Genomic DNA, 18685 nt, shown 5'->3' with positions numbered 1-18685 from the left:
ACATACGGCGCTGTGTGCGAAGTTACTCGTTGCAGTGCCGTACATTTATGGCGTGTTTCCTAAAGGTGTTAAATAAAGGAACTTACAGACCTGAATTTGTTCTTTTTTTTCTTAATTTCAGCATGATGCAAGTATTTCACATAGTAACATTTTTACAAATTGTCTGGAGTAAGTCCCTACATGGCTACTGTTGATTCTGACTCTACATTTCGAGGCGTATCCCTTAGTCATGTGCAAAGATTAGACAAGAAAACAGAATGGAAGCACCAATTCAGGTCTGTGAGTTCCTTTATTACATTTATAATTGCCATACACTTTATGTTAAGTTGCTATCCGGAGCACGATAGAGCTCCAAAGGTGGAGCAGGCTTAAGTAACTAGCTACACATATACAAGGGTTGCACTAGTGGGTAAACTGCTACAAAAAACTTATCTAAACTGCTACAAAGACTTAATTTACCATCAATCATATCATACCTGCAATTTGGAGAATATTAACCACCACTGATAGGGGGAATTACTGCAACCTCATCTCCAGTACGGAGAGTTATGATATCATCGCCAATGGTGACATACTCCTGACGCACAGCAAGGACAACGTGATCCTTAATAGCACACAGGCTAGGGGGAAAAACAAAATTTTGTTATAAGGTTGTGTTTAAATGAACACTGCCAGATTCAAAAACATGTTATCTTGGCAAAACATTAAGAACATTTCCTTTTTATAGAGATCATGGCTCATAAAAAATCATGGCTTTGTCCAAGCTGAAGCACAGGCATTGACAAAGTCCAGTAAGTGAGGATGGGATAGTACTCCTCTGTGCTCTCTCCTGTCTGATAGCACTCCTCTGTGCTCTCTCCTGTCTGATAGCACTCCTCTGTGCTCTCTCCTGTCTGATAGCACTCCTCTGTGCTCTCTCCTGTCTGATAGCACTCCTCTGTGCTCTCTCCTGTCTGATGGCACTCCTCTGTGCTCTCTCCTGCCTGATGGCACTCCTCTGTGCTCTCTCCTGCCTGATGGCACTCCTCTGTGCTCTCTCCTGCCTGATAGCACTCCTCTGTGCTCTCTCCTGCCTGATAGCACTCCTCTGTGCTCTCTCCTGCCTGATAGCACTCCTCTGTGCTCTCTCCTGCCTGATAGCACTCCTCTGTGCTCTCTCCTGTCTGATAGCACTCCTCTGTGCTCTCTCCTGTCTGATAGCACTCCTCTGTGCTCTCTCCTGTCTGATAGCACTCCTCTGTGCTCTCTCCTGTCTGATAGCACTCCTCTGTGCTCTCTCCTGTCTGATAGCACTCCTCTGTGCTCTCTCCTGTCTCATAGCACTCCTCTGTGCTCTCTCCTGTCTCATGGCACTCCTCTGTGCTCTCTCCTGTCTCATAGCACTCCTCTGTGCTCGCTCCAGTCCTATTAGGCAGGAGAGAGCACAGAAACTGTATAGAGCCACAAAATGGACATGTGCTTTTGGACCAACATAAGATATAGATATTGGTTCACGTCTATATTAAAAAGTCACTACCGTGGATGCAGAGAAGCTATTTTGTCCCACAGTTCTTTAGAAGTTATTTCTTGAGGCAGAATTACGTTTTCTGAACGGACACCAGCTAGTTCCAAACTCTTGGCGAAATACAATATCACCACCTGCAAAAAAAAAAAAACCTTAATGCAAACAAAACATGAAGCCTCTGGACACAAATTTCCCATCCTCTCTGACTAGATGGGCTGAAGTGAAGCTGTAACATGGCTCTGTTCATGAGTTGTAAATGGAAAATGGGATCAGATCCAGACATGTCTAGTAGTGCAACTAGCGCCAATGAATCAGGGCCTTCAAGCTCTTCCCAATACTGTTATTCATTCTATGGAGAAACACAGCCCAATCTGGGACCAGGAAGGGGAGGCTTCTTGTTTTCTGAACATGTTCATTCTTTCAGCTACATGCGCTTGGATATGCATTGCCATATGACAATGGTGACAGCGCATGTCTAGGCAGTCCTAGCACTGACTGAATCCGTCACACCTGCTGTGCATAGAATGTCAATCCAGAATGTCTCTGGGCAGACATTCTGTACCATGAACGTATCCTCAGTCAATGATAAAAATCAGCAGCAGAAAATTTGCAGCCAAGCACGCATGTGTGAACCTACCCTTAGGGTCAGTTCACACATCCTTATTTTTGCTGCAGATTTTATGCCCATTGGCAAGCAAAATTGCTACAGCAGATCTGAAGCAGAAAATACACACGTGTGAATGGACTCTTAGGGCTCATTCACACAAGCGTTTTTTTTTGCTCCAGATTTGCTTCAGTAGATTTTGCTGCCCATTGAAGTCAGTGGGCAGCAAAATCTGCTGAAGCAAATCTGCAGATCTGCTGCAGAAAATCAGAGCCCTTAGATTCTGTTCACACGATCAGATCTTCTGCAGTGTATTTGCTGCAGAAAATCTGCAGCAGATTTTGCTACAATTGACTTAAATAAGTATGCAAAAAATCTGAAACCCAGTTAAGCCAATGGTACCAAAATCTGCTGCAGATTTTCTCCAGCAAGTATGCTGCAGGATATTAGCAGAAAATCCGCCTGTGTGAATAGGCCTTTAGGGTACATTCACAGGAGCGGAACCCCAGCGCGTATTAGGCTGTGGATCTGCTGCTGAAGGACTGCTGTATGCTGCCTTTACAGGTGAGTGCTCGAAGCAGCAATACGCCGCAACAAGCAGACACACTGAAGCGATGTGTGATTTGCCTCGTGCATGCGCAGTATACTCGCACATCGCGGCAGCTCTCGGCCTAGCTCACAGAGCAGGGGGAGTGGCCACTATGTGTGCGAGTACACCGCGCATGTGCAGCGACTAGCACACAGCTTGTGTATGTCTGCTTGTAGCGGCGTATTGTCACGTAAAGGCAGCATACAGCGGTCCTTCAGCTGCGGATCCGTAGCCTAATACGCGCTGGGGATCTGTTTGTGTGAACGTACCCTTAGGGTACGTTCACATGTGTGTATTTTGCTGCGGATTCCCCCCCCCCATGATCACGCTCCGGCAGCATAATATCTGATTACATTTCCCAGTCATTTGCAAGTCCACAAGATTTCTGGTAAACTCGTATTCTAATCGCTGCAGTCTCAGGCTATGAAGTTGCCGGGAGATTTAAACAGATATCCTGCCGTCAGGGTGCGATCGGAGTTACGCCTTACATTTAAAAGATACAAAGTTTCAAAAACAGTTCATGAGTAGGAAGCAAACATTACCCACTGCAGAACAGCCACCAAATAATCCACTAACTGCCCACTAGGGATCGACCGACAATCGCTTTGGCCGATATTATCGGACGATATTCCTGATTTTGGACGTTATCGGTATCAGCAATTAACTTTGCCGATAATGCCCCCCGCAGCGCACCCCTCAACACTGCACCGCACCCCCCACCGCACCATCCCGGCCAGAGACCGCCGCTTCCCCATTGCCTCCCCCATCCCCGGTTTTATAATTACCTGTTCCAGGGGCCCGGGGTCCGATAGCCTATAATTTATACCGATATTCCGGTATAAGCTATCGGCCTTAACCTCCACAGATTATCGGTATCGGCCCTAATCGATATCGGTGGATCCTTACTGCCCACAGACCAGTCATAACTGATATACATTAGTAATGGCAGCTTTTACTTGCACTAGAACTTGCCCCGATGACGTTTTTGGTACATTGTCCCTAATGGCTTACATATGGGGCACATACATGCACACCAGGCCTTACCTAGGTTCCTTCACATCCTGACCAAGTGACATTACTGATACATAAAACACATTTTATTTAGCCACATTATAAAAAGCTTCAAATCCTTCCTGTTACAATAAGTGCAGGTGCAGACGCCATCTTTTCAGAATGGCTACCTGACTGTTGTGAGACTACAACACCCAGCAGGGCTGCAGAAATAGGGTTGTCACCTTTCTTGCAAAAAAAATAAAATAAATACCGGCCATGCTAATTTGCTTACTTAATTATATAAGCGTAACATCACAGGATACACATATGCGGGGGAAATTTTGTCCTATTATGACCCCTATAACATTTTTATTTCTCCTTATATGGGCCTGTATGAGGGCTCATTTTTTGCGCCCCAATCTGTAGTTTTTAACAGTTTCATTTTTGCTTCGGTGTGACTTTTTGATCGCTTTTTTAAATTTATTTTATTAAATTCAGGAGGTGCAGTTGGTTATTAACTACAACTCCCAGCATGCCCTAATACAGACTATGGCTCAGCAGCTGCCCCAAACGAAAACTACAACTCCCAGAATGTTGGCCTATATAGTAGTATATAGTAGAGGTCAGTGTTTCCCAACCAGGGGTGCCTCCAGCTGTTGCAAAACTACAACTCACAGCATGTTGGCCTATATAGTAGTATATAGTATAGGTCACTGTTTCTCAACCAGGGGTGCCTCCAGCTGTTGCAAAACTATAACTCCCAGCATGTTGGCCTATATAGTAGTATATAGTATAGGTCACTGTTTCTCAACCAATGGTGCCTCCAGCTGTTGCAAAACTATAACTCCCAGCATGTATGCCTATATAGTATAGGTCAGTGTTTCCCAACCAGGGGTGCCTCCAGCTGTTGCAAAACTACAACTCCCAGCATCTTGGCCTATATAGTAGTATATAGTATAGGTCACTGTTTCTCAACCAGGGGTGCCTCCAGCTGTTGCAAAACTACAACTCCCAGCATGTTGGCCTATATAGTAGTATATAGTATAGGTCACTGTTTCTCAACCAGGGGTGCCTCCAGCTGTTGCAAAACTATAACTTTCAGCATGTTGGCCTATATAGTAGTATATAGTATAGGTCACTGTTTCTCAACCAGGGGTGCCTCCAGCTGTTGCAAAACTATAACTCCCAGCATGTTGGCCTATATAGTAGTATATAGTATAGGTCAGTGTTTCCCAACCAGGGGTGCCTCCAGCTGTTGCAAAACTATAACTCCCAGCATGTTGGTCTATATAGTATAGGTCAGTGTTTCCCAACCAGGGGTGCCTCCAGCTGTTGCAAAACTATAACTCACAGCATGTTGGCCTATATAGTAGTATATAGTATAGGTCACTGTTTCTCAACCAGGGGTGCCTCCAGCTGTTGCAAAACTATAACTTACAGCATGTTGGCCTATATAGTAGTATATAGTATAGGTCACTGTTTCTCAACCAGGGGTGCCTCCAGCTGTTGCAAAACTATAACTTCCAGCATGTTGGCCTATATAGTAGTATATAGTATAGGTCACTGTTTCTCAACCAATGGTGCCTCCAGCTGTTGCTAAACTATAACTCCCAGCATGTATGCCTATATAGTATAGGTCAGTGTTTCCCAACCAGGGGTGCCTCCAGCTGTTGCAAAACTATAACTGCCAGCATATTGGCCTATATAGTAGTATATAGTATAGGTCAGTGTTTCCCAACCAGGGGTGCCTCCAGCTGTTGCAAAACTACAACTCCCAGCATGTTGGCCTATATAGTAGTATATAGTATAGGTCACTGTTTCTCAACCAGGGGTGCCTCCAGCTGTTGCAAAACTATAACCGCCAGCATGTTGGCCTATATAGTATAGGTCACTGTTTCTCAACCAGGGGTGCCTCCAGCTGTTGAAAAACTATAACTCCCAGCATGTTGGCCTATATAGTAGTATATAGTATAGGTCAGTGTTTCCCAACCAGGGGTGCCTCCAGCTGTTGCAAAACTACAACTCCCAGCATGTTGGCCTATATAGTAGTATATAGTATAGGTCACTGTTTCTCAACCAGGGGTGCCTCCAGCTGTTGCAAAACTATAACCGCCAGCATGTTGGCCTATATAGTATAGGTCACTGTTTCTCAACCAGGGGTGCCTCCAGCTGTTGAAAAACTATAACTCCCAGCATGTTGGCCTATATAGTAGTATATAGTATAGGTCAGTGTTTCCCAACCAGGGGTGCCTCCAGCTGTTGCAAAACTATAACTCCCAGCATGCTGGCCTATATAGTATAGGTCAGTGTTTCCCAACCAGGGGTGCCTCCAGCTGTTGCAAAACTATAACTCCCAGCATGTTGGCCTATATAGTAGTATATAGTATAGGTCAGTGTTTCCCAACCAGGGTTGCCTCCAGCTGTTGCAAAACTATAACTCCCAGCATATTGGCCTATATAGTATAGGTCAGTGTTTCCCAACCAGGGGTGCCTCCAGCTGTTGCAAAACTACAACTCCCAGCATGTTGGCCTATATAGTAGTATATAGTATAGGTCACTGTTTCTCAACCAGGGGTGCCTCCAGCTGTTGCAAAACTATAACTGCCAGCATATTGGCCTATATAGTAGTATATAGTATAGGTCAGTGTTTCCCAACCAGGGGTGCCTCCAGCTGTTGCAAAACTACAACTCCCAGCATGTTGGCCTATATAGTAGTATATAGTATAGGTCACTGTTTCTCAACCAGGGGTACCTCCAGCTGTTGCAAAACTATAACCGCCAGCATGTTGGCCTATATAGTATAGGTCACTGTTTCTCAACCAGGGGTGCCTCCAGCTGTTGAAAAACTATAACTCCCAGCATGTTGGCCTATATAGTAGTATATAGTATAGGTCAGTGTTTCCCAACCAGGGGTGCCTCCAGCTGTTGCAAAACTATAACTCCCAGCATGCTGGCCTATATAGTATAGGTCAGTGTTTCCCAACCAGGGGTGCCTCCAGCTGTTGCAAAACTATAACTCCCAGCATGTTGGCCTATATAGTAGTATATAGTATAGGTCAGTGTTTCCCAACCAGGGTTGCCTCCAGCTGTTGCAAAACTATAACTCCCAGCATATTGGCCTATATAGTATAGGTCAGTGTTTCCCAACCAGGGGTGCCTCCAGCTGTTGCAAAACTACAACTCCCAGCATGTTGGCCTATATAGTAGTATATAGTATAGGTCACTGTTTCTCAACCAGGGGTGCCTCCAGCTGTTGCAAAACTATAACTGCCAGCATATTGGCCTATATAGTAGTATATAGTATAGGTCAGTGTTTCCCAACCAGGGGTGCCTCCAGCTGTTGCAAAACTACAACTCCCAGCATGTTGGCCTATATAGTAGTATATAGTATAGGTCACTGTTTCTCAACCAGGGGTGCCTCCAGCTGTTGCAAAACTATAACCGCCAGCATGTTGGCCTATATAGTATAGGTCACTGTTTCTCAACCAGGGGTGCCTCCAGCTGTTGAAAAACTATAACTCCCAGCATGTTGGCCTATATAGTAGTATATAGTATAGGTCAGTGTTTCCCAACCAGGGGTGCCTCCAGCTGTTGCAAAACTATAACTCCCAGCATGCTGGCCTATATAGTATAGGTCAGTGTTTCCCAACCAGGGTTGCCTCCAGCTGTTGCAAAACTACAACTCCCAGCATGTTGGCCTATATAGTAATATATAGTATAGGTCAGTGTTTCCCAACCAGGGTTGCCTCCAGCTGTTGCAAAACTACAACTCCCAGCGTGCCCGGACAGCCGTTGGCTGTCCGGGCACGCTGAGAGTTGTAGTTTTGCAACAGCTGGAGGCTCTCTGGTTTGGAAAATCTGGTATTGGTTATGGTGCAACATTCCGGGAGTTGGAGGATTGGTTGGATAAATACCGGCCATTGTATTGCAGGTATTTTTAATATAAAAGTACCGTCAGGGTTGCCATAATACCGGCTGTGCCTACCCTATGCAGAAAGGATCCTCCATATTAACTATTGCAAAATCAAATTGACTACTTGCAAATGCAACCCTGGCCTCATTGCATTCAACATGCACATACCACTCCACATTTAGGGAAAGCCTGGACTCACCTCACAAGTCATGAATGCGAAGGACAGGACTGTCAGCAACACAGTGCAGAGCTGGAAGAGAACAGTGGAGAGGACTTTACTATCAGCATGTGAGGTCCCTACTCATTGGTAACTCAGTCTGTGTCTGTAACCCAGGCAGCCATTGGTGCAGAGTATTCCACCCACACCAGGAAGTCACTGAGTAGCCCAGGCTGCAGAGTATCACATGTCACAATATCATGCAGCACAGCAGTGAGTGTGGTTGTGTGAATAGTATATAGTACAGCTATTACTGGAGGATTTATGCGCTAGTGTATGTATAATAGGTGTGGAAGGGTTTAAGGTTCCAAATATCTATAACTCTAATACTGTCATCAGTAAAATGAGAATTATGAGGCTATGTTCACACAGTGCAGAATAAGTCTAAACTTTTGACTTTTGTTTTTCTTTAACATTTGGAACTTTTTTTTATGAGCAATTCTTTTGCATTTGGATCATTTTTCATCCTTTTTTTTAACCATTTCTTAAATATTTTTGGCCAGTTTTTGTGGGCTACAACAAATATTAATACACATTCTGCAAAACAGCAATTTTTAAGCAACATTTTAAAGGGGTACTCCACTGGAATAAAAACATTTTCTAAATCAACTGGTACCAGAAAGTTAAACAGATTTGTAAATGACTCCATAAAAAAAAAAAAAAAAAAAAAAAAATATCCTTCCAGTACTTATCAGCTGCTGTATGATCCAGAGCAAGTTTGAATGAACAAAGCCATTCTTCAGGTGGATATTTTAAAGCGGATTTACCATTCACAAATTCCGCTTCCAAAATTCCGAAGTGTTAATTGGTGAATGGAAAACCCATTCACTAGCTTGTACATTTTAGTAAGCAGAATTTCTGGCTGCAATTTCAAAGCGGAATTGTAGGCAGAAATTCTGCAGTCTTAATCTAGCCTTAGGCTGCTTTCACACTATAAAAAGTACCCGTTATATAACACCCGATCGCGGGGGTTAAACCGCCATTAGAAAATCCCTAGCATAAGTTAGAAAATCCCATTATAGTCTAAGGGATTTTTCTAATAGCCCTTTTAACCCGTTATCGTCCGTTATTCATAACGGGCGTTATTTTGTGATGAGCGATTGAACGGAAGAAATAGTGCATGCACTATTTCTCCCGTTACTATCTCCTGTCATTAAATAAAGCCTGTTATGAATAACGGACGATAACGGGTTAAAAGGGCTATTAGAAAAATCCCTTAGACTATAATGGGATTTTCTAACGTATGCTAGGGATTTTCTAATGGCGGTTTAACCCCGCGATTACCCGCTATTTTATAACGGGTGTTATATAACGGGTACTTTTCATAGTGTGAAAGCAGCCTTACAATTAGAGTCCTCTCCCCCTTCCTCTGTGTCAGTCTGTTAATCATTATGTATATTTGGACTTGTTTCTTGTTATGTATTCAAAGGGATTTTCTAGGCGAATATGCAAAGAAAAAAAGCTACAAAAAACTATGGGGGGGAGATTTATGAAAACCTGTCCAGAGGAAAAGTTGTTGAGTTGCCCTTAGCAACCAATCAGATCGCTTCTTTCATTTCTGGAAAGGCCGCTGAAAAATGAAAGAAGTGATCTGATTGGTTGCTATGGGCAACTCAGCAACTTTTCCTCTGGACAGGTTTTGATAAATCTCCCCCCCCCCCATGTGTTGAAAGGGATATTCCAGGAAAAAACATATATATATATATATATATATATATATATATATATATATATATATCAACTGGCTCCAGAAAGTTAAACAGATTTGTAAATTACTTCTATTAAAAGATCTTACTCCTTCCAATAATTATATCAGCTGCTGAAGTTGAGTTGTTCTTTTCTGTCTGGCAACAGTGCTCTCTGCTGACATCTCTGCTTGTCTCGGGAACTGCACAGAGTAGGAGAAGTTTGCTATGGGGGTTTGCTTCTACTCTGGACAGTTCCCGAGACACGTGTCATCAGAGAGCACTTAGAAAAGAACAACTCAACTTCAGCAGCTAAAACGTACTGAAAGGATTAAGATTTTTTAATAGAATTAATTTACAAATCTGTTTAACTCTCTGGAGCCAGTTGATATATAAAAAAAAGTGTTTTCCTGGATAACCCCTTTAACCCGATAACGACCATGGACATCTATGCTGGTCCAATGGCCATTAACGGGGTATAACGCGGGCTCCCGACTCGAGCCCGCGTCATGCCGGCCCCCAGCTCATTCCTGTAGTTGAATCCCATGACTTGTAATGAACTGGAAAAAAAAATGTCTGTTTATGTTTATCAATTACTTATTAGATGCTGAATATTACAGAGGAAATTATTTTCTTTTTGGAACACAGCGCTCTCTGCTGACATCATGAGCACAGTGCTCTCTGCTGACATCTCTGTACATTTTAGGAACTGTCCAGAGCAGCATATGTTTGCTATGGGGATTTTCTTCTACTCTGGACAGTTCTTAAAATGGACAGAGATGTCAGCAGAGAGCACTGTGCTCGTGATTCAGCAGAGAGCTATGTGTTCCAAAAAGAAAAGAATTTCCTCTGTAGTATTCAGTAATAATTAATAAGTACTGAAAGGATTAAGATTTTTTATAGAAGTAATTTACAAAACTGTTTAACTTTCTGGCACTAGTTGATTTAAAATTAAAAAGTTTTCCACCGGAGTACCCCTTTAACGGAGTAGTGCAGACTATTCTAACTTGGTGATAGGCTGAGCGCCGTGTCATGATCTGTACACAGGAAGAAGGATGAAGACCGGATCGGTGGACCGATCAGCTGTAGCAGCGCTCCAGGGGAACGCAGGAAGGTGAGTGAAAGTTTGTTTTCATTTTTTTTTCAGCCTGTGAACAAAGGAGTTGGAATAGTCTTCACTAGGCTAGGGCTGGGTGGTATACTGGTTCATACCGAATACCGACATTTTTTCCCTGCACGATATGAATTTTTCCCATACCAAAATACCGATTGGGCCCCCCCCCCCCCCCCTCGAATGAATGAACTAGCAGCCGCAGATGAGTTGCGGCAGCGCTTTATATGAATGAGTTGCGGACCGCACTTCAAATGAATAAGTTGCGGCCGCGGCAAGCTGTCACCTCCCCCTGCAAGCACTAGCGCTTGCAGGGGGAGGTGACAGCTTCCGGCTCGCAACTTAAAGGAAAACTGTCAGATATTTTCTCCCGCACTATCCTGGTGGATAGTGTGGGAGACGCTGATTAAAACTAGCCCTACCTTACCCGGGTCCGCCCGGCCGTTCGCCTGCAATTGTAGTTTTATTCTATGTGTATATCTTGCTGTAACTGGCATGGGCAGGGCTGATGTCAGTGCCGCTTATGAATATTCATCCCCTCTCCCTTCAGTTAGGAGCGGCGAAGAGAGGGAGAGCTGGAGGGAGGGGGAGGAATATTCATAAGCGGCGCTGACGTCAGCCCCGCCCGTGCCAGTTACAGCAAGATATATACATAGAATAAGGGCACGTTCCCACACGGCGTATACGCAGCGTATTTGAAGCTGCGCAAATTGTATGGCAGCAGCGGGAAATACTCTGCGTATCCCTTGCTCACCATACACACAGGGCTTTTTGGGGGCAGCCCTATGTGTGCAGTGAGTTTCGGAGGCGGAGCCACGCTTCACAGTCACGCCGACACACGGCCCCGCCTCTAAAACTCACTACACGCATAGGACTGCCCCTGGAAAGCCCTGTGTATATAGTGAGCAAGGAATACGCAGCGTATTTCCCGCTGCTGCCATAAATTTTGCGCAGCGTATACGCCGTGTGGGAACGCACCCTAAAGCTACAATTGCAGGCAAACGGCCGGGCAGATCCGGGTAAGGTAGGGCTCGTTTTAATCAGCGTCTCCCGCATTATCCACCAGTACCTGTGGATAGTGGGGGAGAAAATATCTGACAGTTTTCCTTTAATCGTTTCCAGCGCCAGCGGCCCGCAAGTCATTCATTTAAAGCGCCAGCGGCCTGGAGGAGATGGGGAGGGGGCGGGGGGGCTGTTAGAGAAATGTAGCAGCGCCTGGGGGTCATATATGATTAGTTCCTCGAGGGGGAGGGGGGGAGAAAATACTGTTAAATACCGTGGAACCGCCATAACTTGAAAAAATACTGTGATGTGCATTTTTGGTCATACCGCCCAGCTCCACACTGGGCTACTCTAACCTGTTGCAAATAGCAACCAATTGCGTCTTGCATTTTTCTGAGGCCTTTATAAAATGAAAGCATCAATCTGATTGGTTGCTGTGGGCAACTGCAACACTTTTCGTCTACACAGATTTTGATAAATCTCCCCCACTATTTTTGTAGCGGGAAAAAAAAACTGTAACATGAACAGCAAAAAAACAACCTATTTTTGGCTTTTTTCAGAGCAAAAAAATAAAAAATTAAAAACCGCTAAGAAAAAAGTATGTGTGAAGGAAGCCATGTCAACCAAAAAAAAAGTCAAAAAGATACGTCTGCTGGAATGCAAAAGAGAAATAAAGTAGAAATATTATTGTCCTCAAAGCCAAGATTGGTGCTTTGATATAATCCTCCACAAATATTGATGTTATTCTCGCTCTGCTTCTGTGTCTTCTCCTCTTCCAGTAATAATCAATTGTTAACCTTTAAGGATCTGCCCTTGTGATCGAGTTATTCCACCATCTCATCAATGCCACCATTGTATGCTACGTCTGTATATACCAGTGTTTCCCAACCAGGGTGCCTCCAGCTGTTGCAAAACAGCATCTCCCAGCATGCCCGGACAGCCTTCGGCTGTCGGGGCATGCTGGGAGATGAAGTTTTGCAACAGCTGGAGGCACCCTGGTTGGGAAACACTGGTATATACTGATTATCTACCAAAATAATTACATATACGTGAAGAACAGAAAGACCGACCCTTTATGGCTTAATAAGACAAATTATTATGCTAGTTAAGACTTGGATACTTCTTATACTGAAGAAAAATAAGCAAATGAGAGTTCAAAAGTAGAGTGCTGACATGTAACACTGAATTTGAGTAAATTATTATGGGGAGAGTCATCAAAACCTGTCCAGAGGAAAAGTTGCTGAGTTGCCCATAGCAACCAATCAGATCGCTGCTTTCATTTTTGAAAAGGCCTCTATTAAATGAAAGAAGCACTTTCACTTTACAGAGGCCTTTTCCTTGGATGCACTGGATATGATCGTAAGTAGTCCATAGAAAGATAACTGGTGAACGAGCAACATAATAAATGTGTCATCAACTGTCTGTAGAGAAAAGAAAGAGGATTCTTTACTGTAAGAGCACTTAGACTTTGTGCCATCCACATTTATTAATGGAAAACTGTCAGATATTTTCTCCCGCACTATCCACAGGTACTGATGGATAGTGCGGAAGATGCTGATTCCAACGAGCCCTACCGTGCCCGGATCCGCCCGGCCATTTGCCCGCAATTGTAGTTTTATTATATGTGGAAAATCTTGCTGCAACTGGCACAGGCGGGGCTTCTGCAGCTTAACTGGCACTGACGTCAGCTCAACTTATGAATAGTCATACCCCCTCCCTCCAGTTAGGAGCGGCGGAAAGAGGGAGAGCTGGAGGGAGGGGGGATGAATATTCATAAGCGGTGCTGATGTCAGTGCCAGTTAAGCTGCAGAAGCAACGCCCATGCCAGTTACAGCAAGGTTTCCACATATAATAAAACTACAACTGCGGGCGAATGGCCAGGCGGATCCGGGCAAGGTAGGGCTCGTTGGAATCAGCATCTCCTGCACTTTCCATCAGTACCTGCGGATAGTGCGGGAGAAAATATCTGAAGTTAACAAGCCGGCGGCACATGGGGCTCCTCTGCGCACCCCGCTCCAGACGGGGAATACTGTATACGCTGTCATAATTCATATTCCCTACTGCCGGGGAGACCGTAGCTCTGATTGGTGAATAGCTTTTCACCAATCAGAGCTTTCGTCTCTGTTGCCGCATGTGCCGCCGGCTTGTATAGTTAATAAATGCGGATCGCAGTGGGTCTCTGGAGAATTACTGTAACATGAACAGCAAAAATCTGCCTATTTTTGGCTTTTTTCGGAGTGAAAAAAAAAAAAAACGCTAAGCAAAAAAGTATGTGTGAAGGAAGCCATGTCAACCAAAAAAAAGTCAAAAAGATACGTCTGCTGGAATGCAAAAGAGAAATAAAGTAGAAATATTCTTGTCCTCAAAGCCAAGATTGGTGCTTTGATATAATCCTCCACAAATATTGATGTTATTCTCGCTCTGCTTCTGTGTCTTCTCCTCTTCCAGTAATAATCAATTGTTAACCTTTAAGGATCTGCCCTTGTGATCGAGTCATTCCACCATCTCATCAATGCCACCATTGTATGCTACGTCTGTATATACCAGTGTTTCCCAACCAGGGTGCCTCTAGCTGTTGCAAAACTGCATCTCCCAGCATGCCCGGACAGCCTTCGGCTGTCCGGGAATGCTGGGAGATGTAGTTTTGCAACAGCTGGAGGCACTCTGGTTGGGAAACACTGGTATATACTGATTATCTACCAAAATAATTACATATACGTGAAGAACAGAAAGACCAACCCTTTATGGCTTAATACGACAAATTATTATGCTAGTTAAGACTTGGATACTTCTTATACTGAAGAAAAATAAGCAAATGAGAGTTCAAAAGTAGAGTGCTGACATGTAACACTTAATTTGAGTAAATGAATATGGGGAAGATTCATCAAAACCTGTCCAGAGGAAAGGTTGCTGAGTTGCCCAAAGCAACCAAACAGATCACTGCTTTCATTTTTGAAAAGGCCTCTGTACAATGAGAGAAGCACTTTCACTTTACAGAGGCCTTTTCAAAAATGAAAGCAGCGATCTGATTGGTTGCTATGGACAACTCAGCAACTTTTCCTCTGGACAGGTTTTGATAAATCTCCCCCTATGTCTTTATATCTCCCGTTATAATCCTCTTATATTAGACAACAAGTAATCGTTCAGTTCTTGAAGTTGATAGAAGCTAGAAAAATGGGCAAAATGGGAAACTGAATAACGTCCCGCATAAAGATGCCTACCCTCTACCCCCGATTGAAGAGTCCTTAACTGCTTTAGGATCAGCCGCATAATTCTCCACATTGGATTTGACCAGTGGATATTGGCAAGTTCCGATGGCTGAAGAGGACCAGGAGAAGACTGCTGTCGTGACTCCGATGGGGTTGTTTGGATTCAAGAGTATGCCCTTTGGGCTATGCAACGCCCCTGCTTCTTTCCAATGTTTGATGGAGCGATGCCTGGGATATCTCAACTTCCAAAGTGTCCTGTTATATCTGGATGATGTCATTGTATATTCCAAGACATATCAGGAGCATCTTGACCACTTGACAGAGGTATTTCAAGTCTTGATCCATCATGGACTGAAGATTAAACCCTTTAAATGTCATCTGTTGAAACCTCAGGTCCACTACCTAGGTCATGTCGTCAGCTCAGAGGGAGTTCAACCTGACCCGGAAAAGTGGATGTTGTCAAACACTGGCCTACCCCGTGCATGGTGAAGGACATCAGGAGCTTCCTGGGATTTGCCGGCTACTACCGCCACTTCATTCCTCACTTTGCACAGATTGCTGGACTTCTTACAGCTCTCCTCCGGGGTACCGCAAAGGAAAACTATAACGTAAGACTACCTGTCAAGTGGGCCGAAGAGCAAGAGACGGCGTTTCAAGCTCTTAAATATTTGTTGACCGAACCACCTATATTGGCATATCCCGATTATGGTCAACCCTTCCGATTACATACCTATGCCAGTTTTGAGGGCCTGGGCGCTGTCCTGTCCCAAGTTTAAGAAGGTAAAGAGCGGGTAATAGCCTAGGCCAGCAGACATCTGCGGGGAGCAGAAAAGAACGACTCCAATTACAGCTCCTTCAAGTTGGTTTGGGCAGTGACTGAAAAATTCAAGGATTATCTGGCAGTTAAGCCTTTTACCGTCTATACGTACAACAATCCGTTGGCCCATCTAAATACTGCTAAATTGGGAGCCATTGAACAGCGTTGGGCCTCAAGATTAACCAACTATGACTTCAACATCAAATATCGAAGTGGCAAGTAAAATGTGAATGCAAATTTGCTGTCCCAAAAGAACCACCTGTCGAGGACGAGTGGGAAGACGTGGAAATGCCCCCATTTTACCATAGGTTCTTGAGTCAGAGTGTCCTGGCTACGCGGGATGACAGTGAACCCAGGTCCGAAAGGGTTCAGGAAGACCTCTATACCTGGAAGACTCTACAAGAAGAAAGTCGAGTCATGGGGGATCTGTTGGACTACCTGTTAATGAAGAAGGTACCAACCCGTCTAAGCCGGTCCCAGTGTGACTACGAGTTGAAGAGATTGTGGCGAACGAGGAAACGACTGTTCGTGCACAAGGCACTGTTGTACAGGAATTCTTTGGATCCAGTCTCTGGTGAGCAACTTCATCAGGTTCCCCAAAGAGACGCTGCAATGGTCCTCAACGCCTACCATGATCAGTGGGGACACTTTGGAATCCACAAGACCGAGTCCATTGTCAGACAAAGATTGGGATGAGGAGTGACATGGAAAAATGGTGCGGTGAGTGTACTGTCTGTAACGTCACCAAGAATTTACACAAGGATGCGAGAGCGTCCCTCCACCCCATCCAAAGTGAAAGGCCTAATCAACTGGTTGCGCTAGACCATGTCAAGTTGTCTTCTACCCGGTCCGGGTACACTTATGCTTTCACCATGGTTGATCACTACTCCAAGTGGGTAGCAGTAGTACATGTCAAGGACCTCACAGCCAAGACTGCTGCCCAGATGTTCTACTCTAACTGGGTCCAGACCCTGGGTTGTCCGTAGTCGGTCCTCATGGATCGGGGAACAGCCTATGAGGCCCAACTGTTCCAAGAATTGTGTCAGTTCCACGACTGCAAGAAGCTCCGGACTACAGCTTACCAGCCCCCAGGGGAATAGATTGTGTGTGCGCATTAATCAAGTCTTCATCCACATGTTGCGAGCAGCATCAGTATCCAAGCATGAAGAGTGGCCCCGGCTGTTGCCAGAGTTGTTGGAGATCTACAAGAATACCATCCATTGCTCCACTGGGTACACACCACTCTTCCTGATGATGGGACAACATGGACAACTGCCGAAAGACCGAGCATTCGGAATGCAAGCGCCCTTTAGCAACTCTCTGCAGGTTTCACAAGACTTGGTCTCTGACCATCAGAGAAGAATCCAAGAGGCGAAGGAGATTGTTGGGAAAAAGATGGGGGAGGCCCAAGAAAGACAGCAGAGAGACTATAACCGTCACGCCTCTGCCAAGCCCTTAGAATTGGGAGATAGAGTTTGGCTGCGGAAGTTCCCAAGGACGCATAAGTTGGACTCCATTTGGGAAACAGAACCCTACACTATCACCGCAGTGCCCTATCCAGACTCCAATGTCTATGAGATTCAGAAGACTGGTTATAAACCGCAGGTAGTATATCGAAATCGCATAAAACTGTGCCTTAGAGAAGATCTGCCTGAACCTCCTGCACCTCCTCCAACTGCTGGTAGAGGGAGGGAATTTGTACCTAGAGAGGGGAACCACCCGTCAATGGATGTACCGATGTTCTCCTCTAGTCAGTCTGCAGTCTTCTGTGCTATGCCATACCAAGGATCGGTGCAACCATCCCTGGTCTCCTCACCGGTTTCTGACCTGTCTCCCGTGGCATCTGCTTCCATTCCAGATTCCAGTCTATCAGTCCACGTAGATTCAGTAAGTCCAGGACCAAGTACAGTTCCAGAGTTCAGTCTGCAAGAGTGTCTTTCTACTCTGGAAACACCAAGAGCTCCCGAAGAGGAGAATGTTCCTGAGTCCCAAGAGATGGTGTTGCTTCTGTCCCAAAGGTCAACACAAGGACAGGTACCAGCCAGATATCTAGACTGACTTAAATAGTGTACACACATAAATTCAGTACACATAAAACAAAAGTCATGTACATCAGTCACAAACTTCAGGCAAATATACATTAGGGACTGTAACTGACACGATTCGGCTTACAGGTAGTGGATCCTCTGTGTCAGCGATGGATTGGCGTGGACCGTGCTGGTGGACCGGTTCTAAGAGGCTACTGGTGTTCACCAGAGCCCGCCGCAAAGCGGGATGGTCTTGCTGCGGCAGTAGCAACCAGGTCGTATCCACTAGCAACGCCTCAACCTCGCTGACTGCTGAGAAGGCGTGGGACAGAAGGACTAGGCAGAGGCAAGGTCAGACGTAGCAGAAGGTCGGGGCAGGCGGCAAGGTTCGTAGTCAAGATGGATAGCAGGAGTTCAGGTAACACAGGCTTTGGACAACACTAAACGCTTTCACTGGCACAAGGCAACAAGATCCGGCAAGGGAGTGCAGGGGAAGTGATGTGATATAGCCAGGGAGCAGGTGGAAGCCAATTAAGCTAATTGGGCCAGGCACCAATCATTGGTGCACTGGCCCTTTAAGTCTCAGAGAGCTGGCGCGCGCGCGCCCTAGAGAGCGGAGCCGCGCGCGCCAGCACATGACAGCCGGGGACCGGGACGGGTAAGTGACTTGGGATGCGATTCGCGAGCGGGCACGTCCCGCTGTGCGAATCGCATCCCCGCCGGCAATGTCAGTGCAGCGCTCCCGGTCAGCGGGTCTGACCGGGGCGCTGCAGGGAGAGAGACGCCGTGAGCGCTCCGGGGAGGAGCAGGGACCCGGAGCGCTCGGCGTAACAGTACCCCCCCCCCCCTTAGGTCTCCCCCTTTCTTTGTCCGGCAACTGCTTCCCATGGAATGAGGACACCAGGAGTGATTGAAGGGTTTCCTCAAAGGCAGGCCGCACAGCAGGAGTGGGAATGGGGAGGGAGGGCAGGGGGTGAAACATGGCACGGGACAGGGTGTCACCAGGACGGGGGC

The 18685-nt window shown here is 45.5% G+C and overlaps 1 protein-coding gene across 1 annotated transcript; it reads right to left on the bottom strand.

Moving 5' to 3' along the window:
• Positions 1 to 481: 481 nt before the first annotated feature.
• On the bottom strand, positions 482 to 7953 carry LOC130293337 (molybdopterin synthase sulfur carrier subunit-like). Its single transcript, XM_056541884.1, has 3 exons — positions 7803 to 7953; positions 1517 to 1638; positions 482 to 620 (listed from the first exon to the last, which is right to left on the bottom strand). The coding sequence occupies exons 1-3, from the start codon at positions 7812 to 7814 to the stop codon at positions 494 to 496; spliced, it is 261 nt and encodes an 86-aa protein (XP_056397859.1). The 5' UTR covers positions 7815 to 7953; the 3' UTR covers positions 482 to 493.
• Between the last annotated feature and the right edge of the window lie 10732 nt (positions 7954 to 18685).

The sequence above is a fragment of the Hyla sarda genome, chromosome 1, assembly GCF_029499605.1.
Source record: "Hyla sarda isolate aHylSar1 chromosome 1, aHylSar1.hap1, whole genome shotgun sequence".
Lineage (NCBI taxonomy): Eukaryota > Metazoa > Chordata > Amphibia > Anura > Hylidae > Hyla > Hyla sarda.
The sequence above is the reverse complement of the archived record's forward strand: the minus strand, read 5'-3'. Positions and strand labels throughout refer to the sequence as shown.

What these genes read in the sequence shown, in the direction of transcription:
- LOC130293337 (XM_056541884.1), bottom strand. An exon ending in ATAGCTTCTCTGCATCCACG is followed by an intron (nt 621 to 1,516) that starts GTAGTGACTTTT and finishes TTTTCCCCCTAG; the next exon opens with CCTGTGTGCTATTAAGGATC.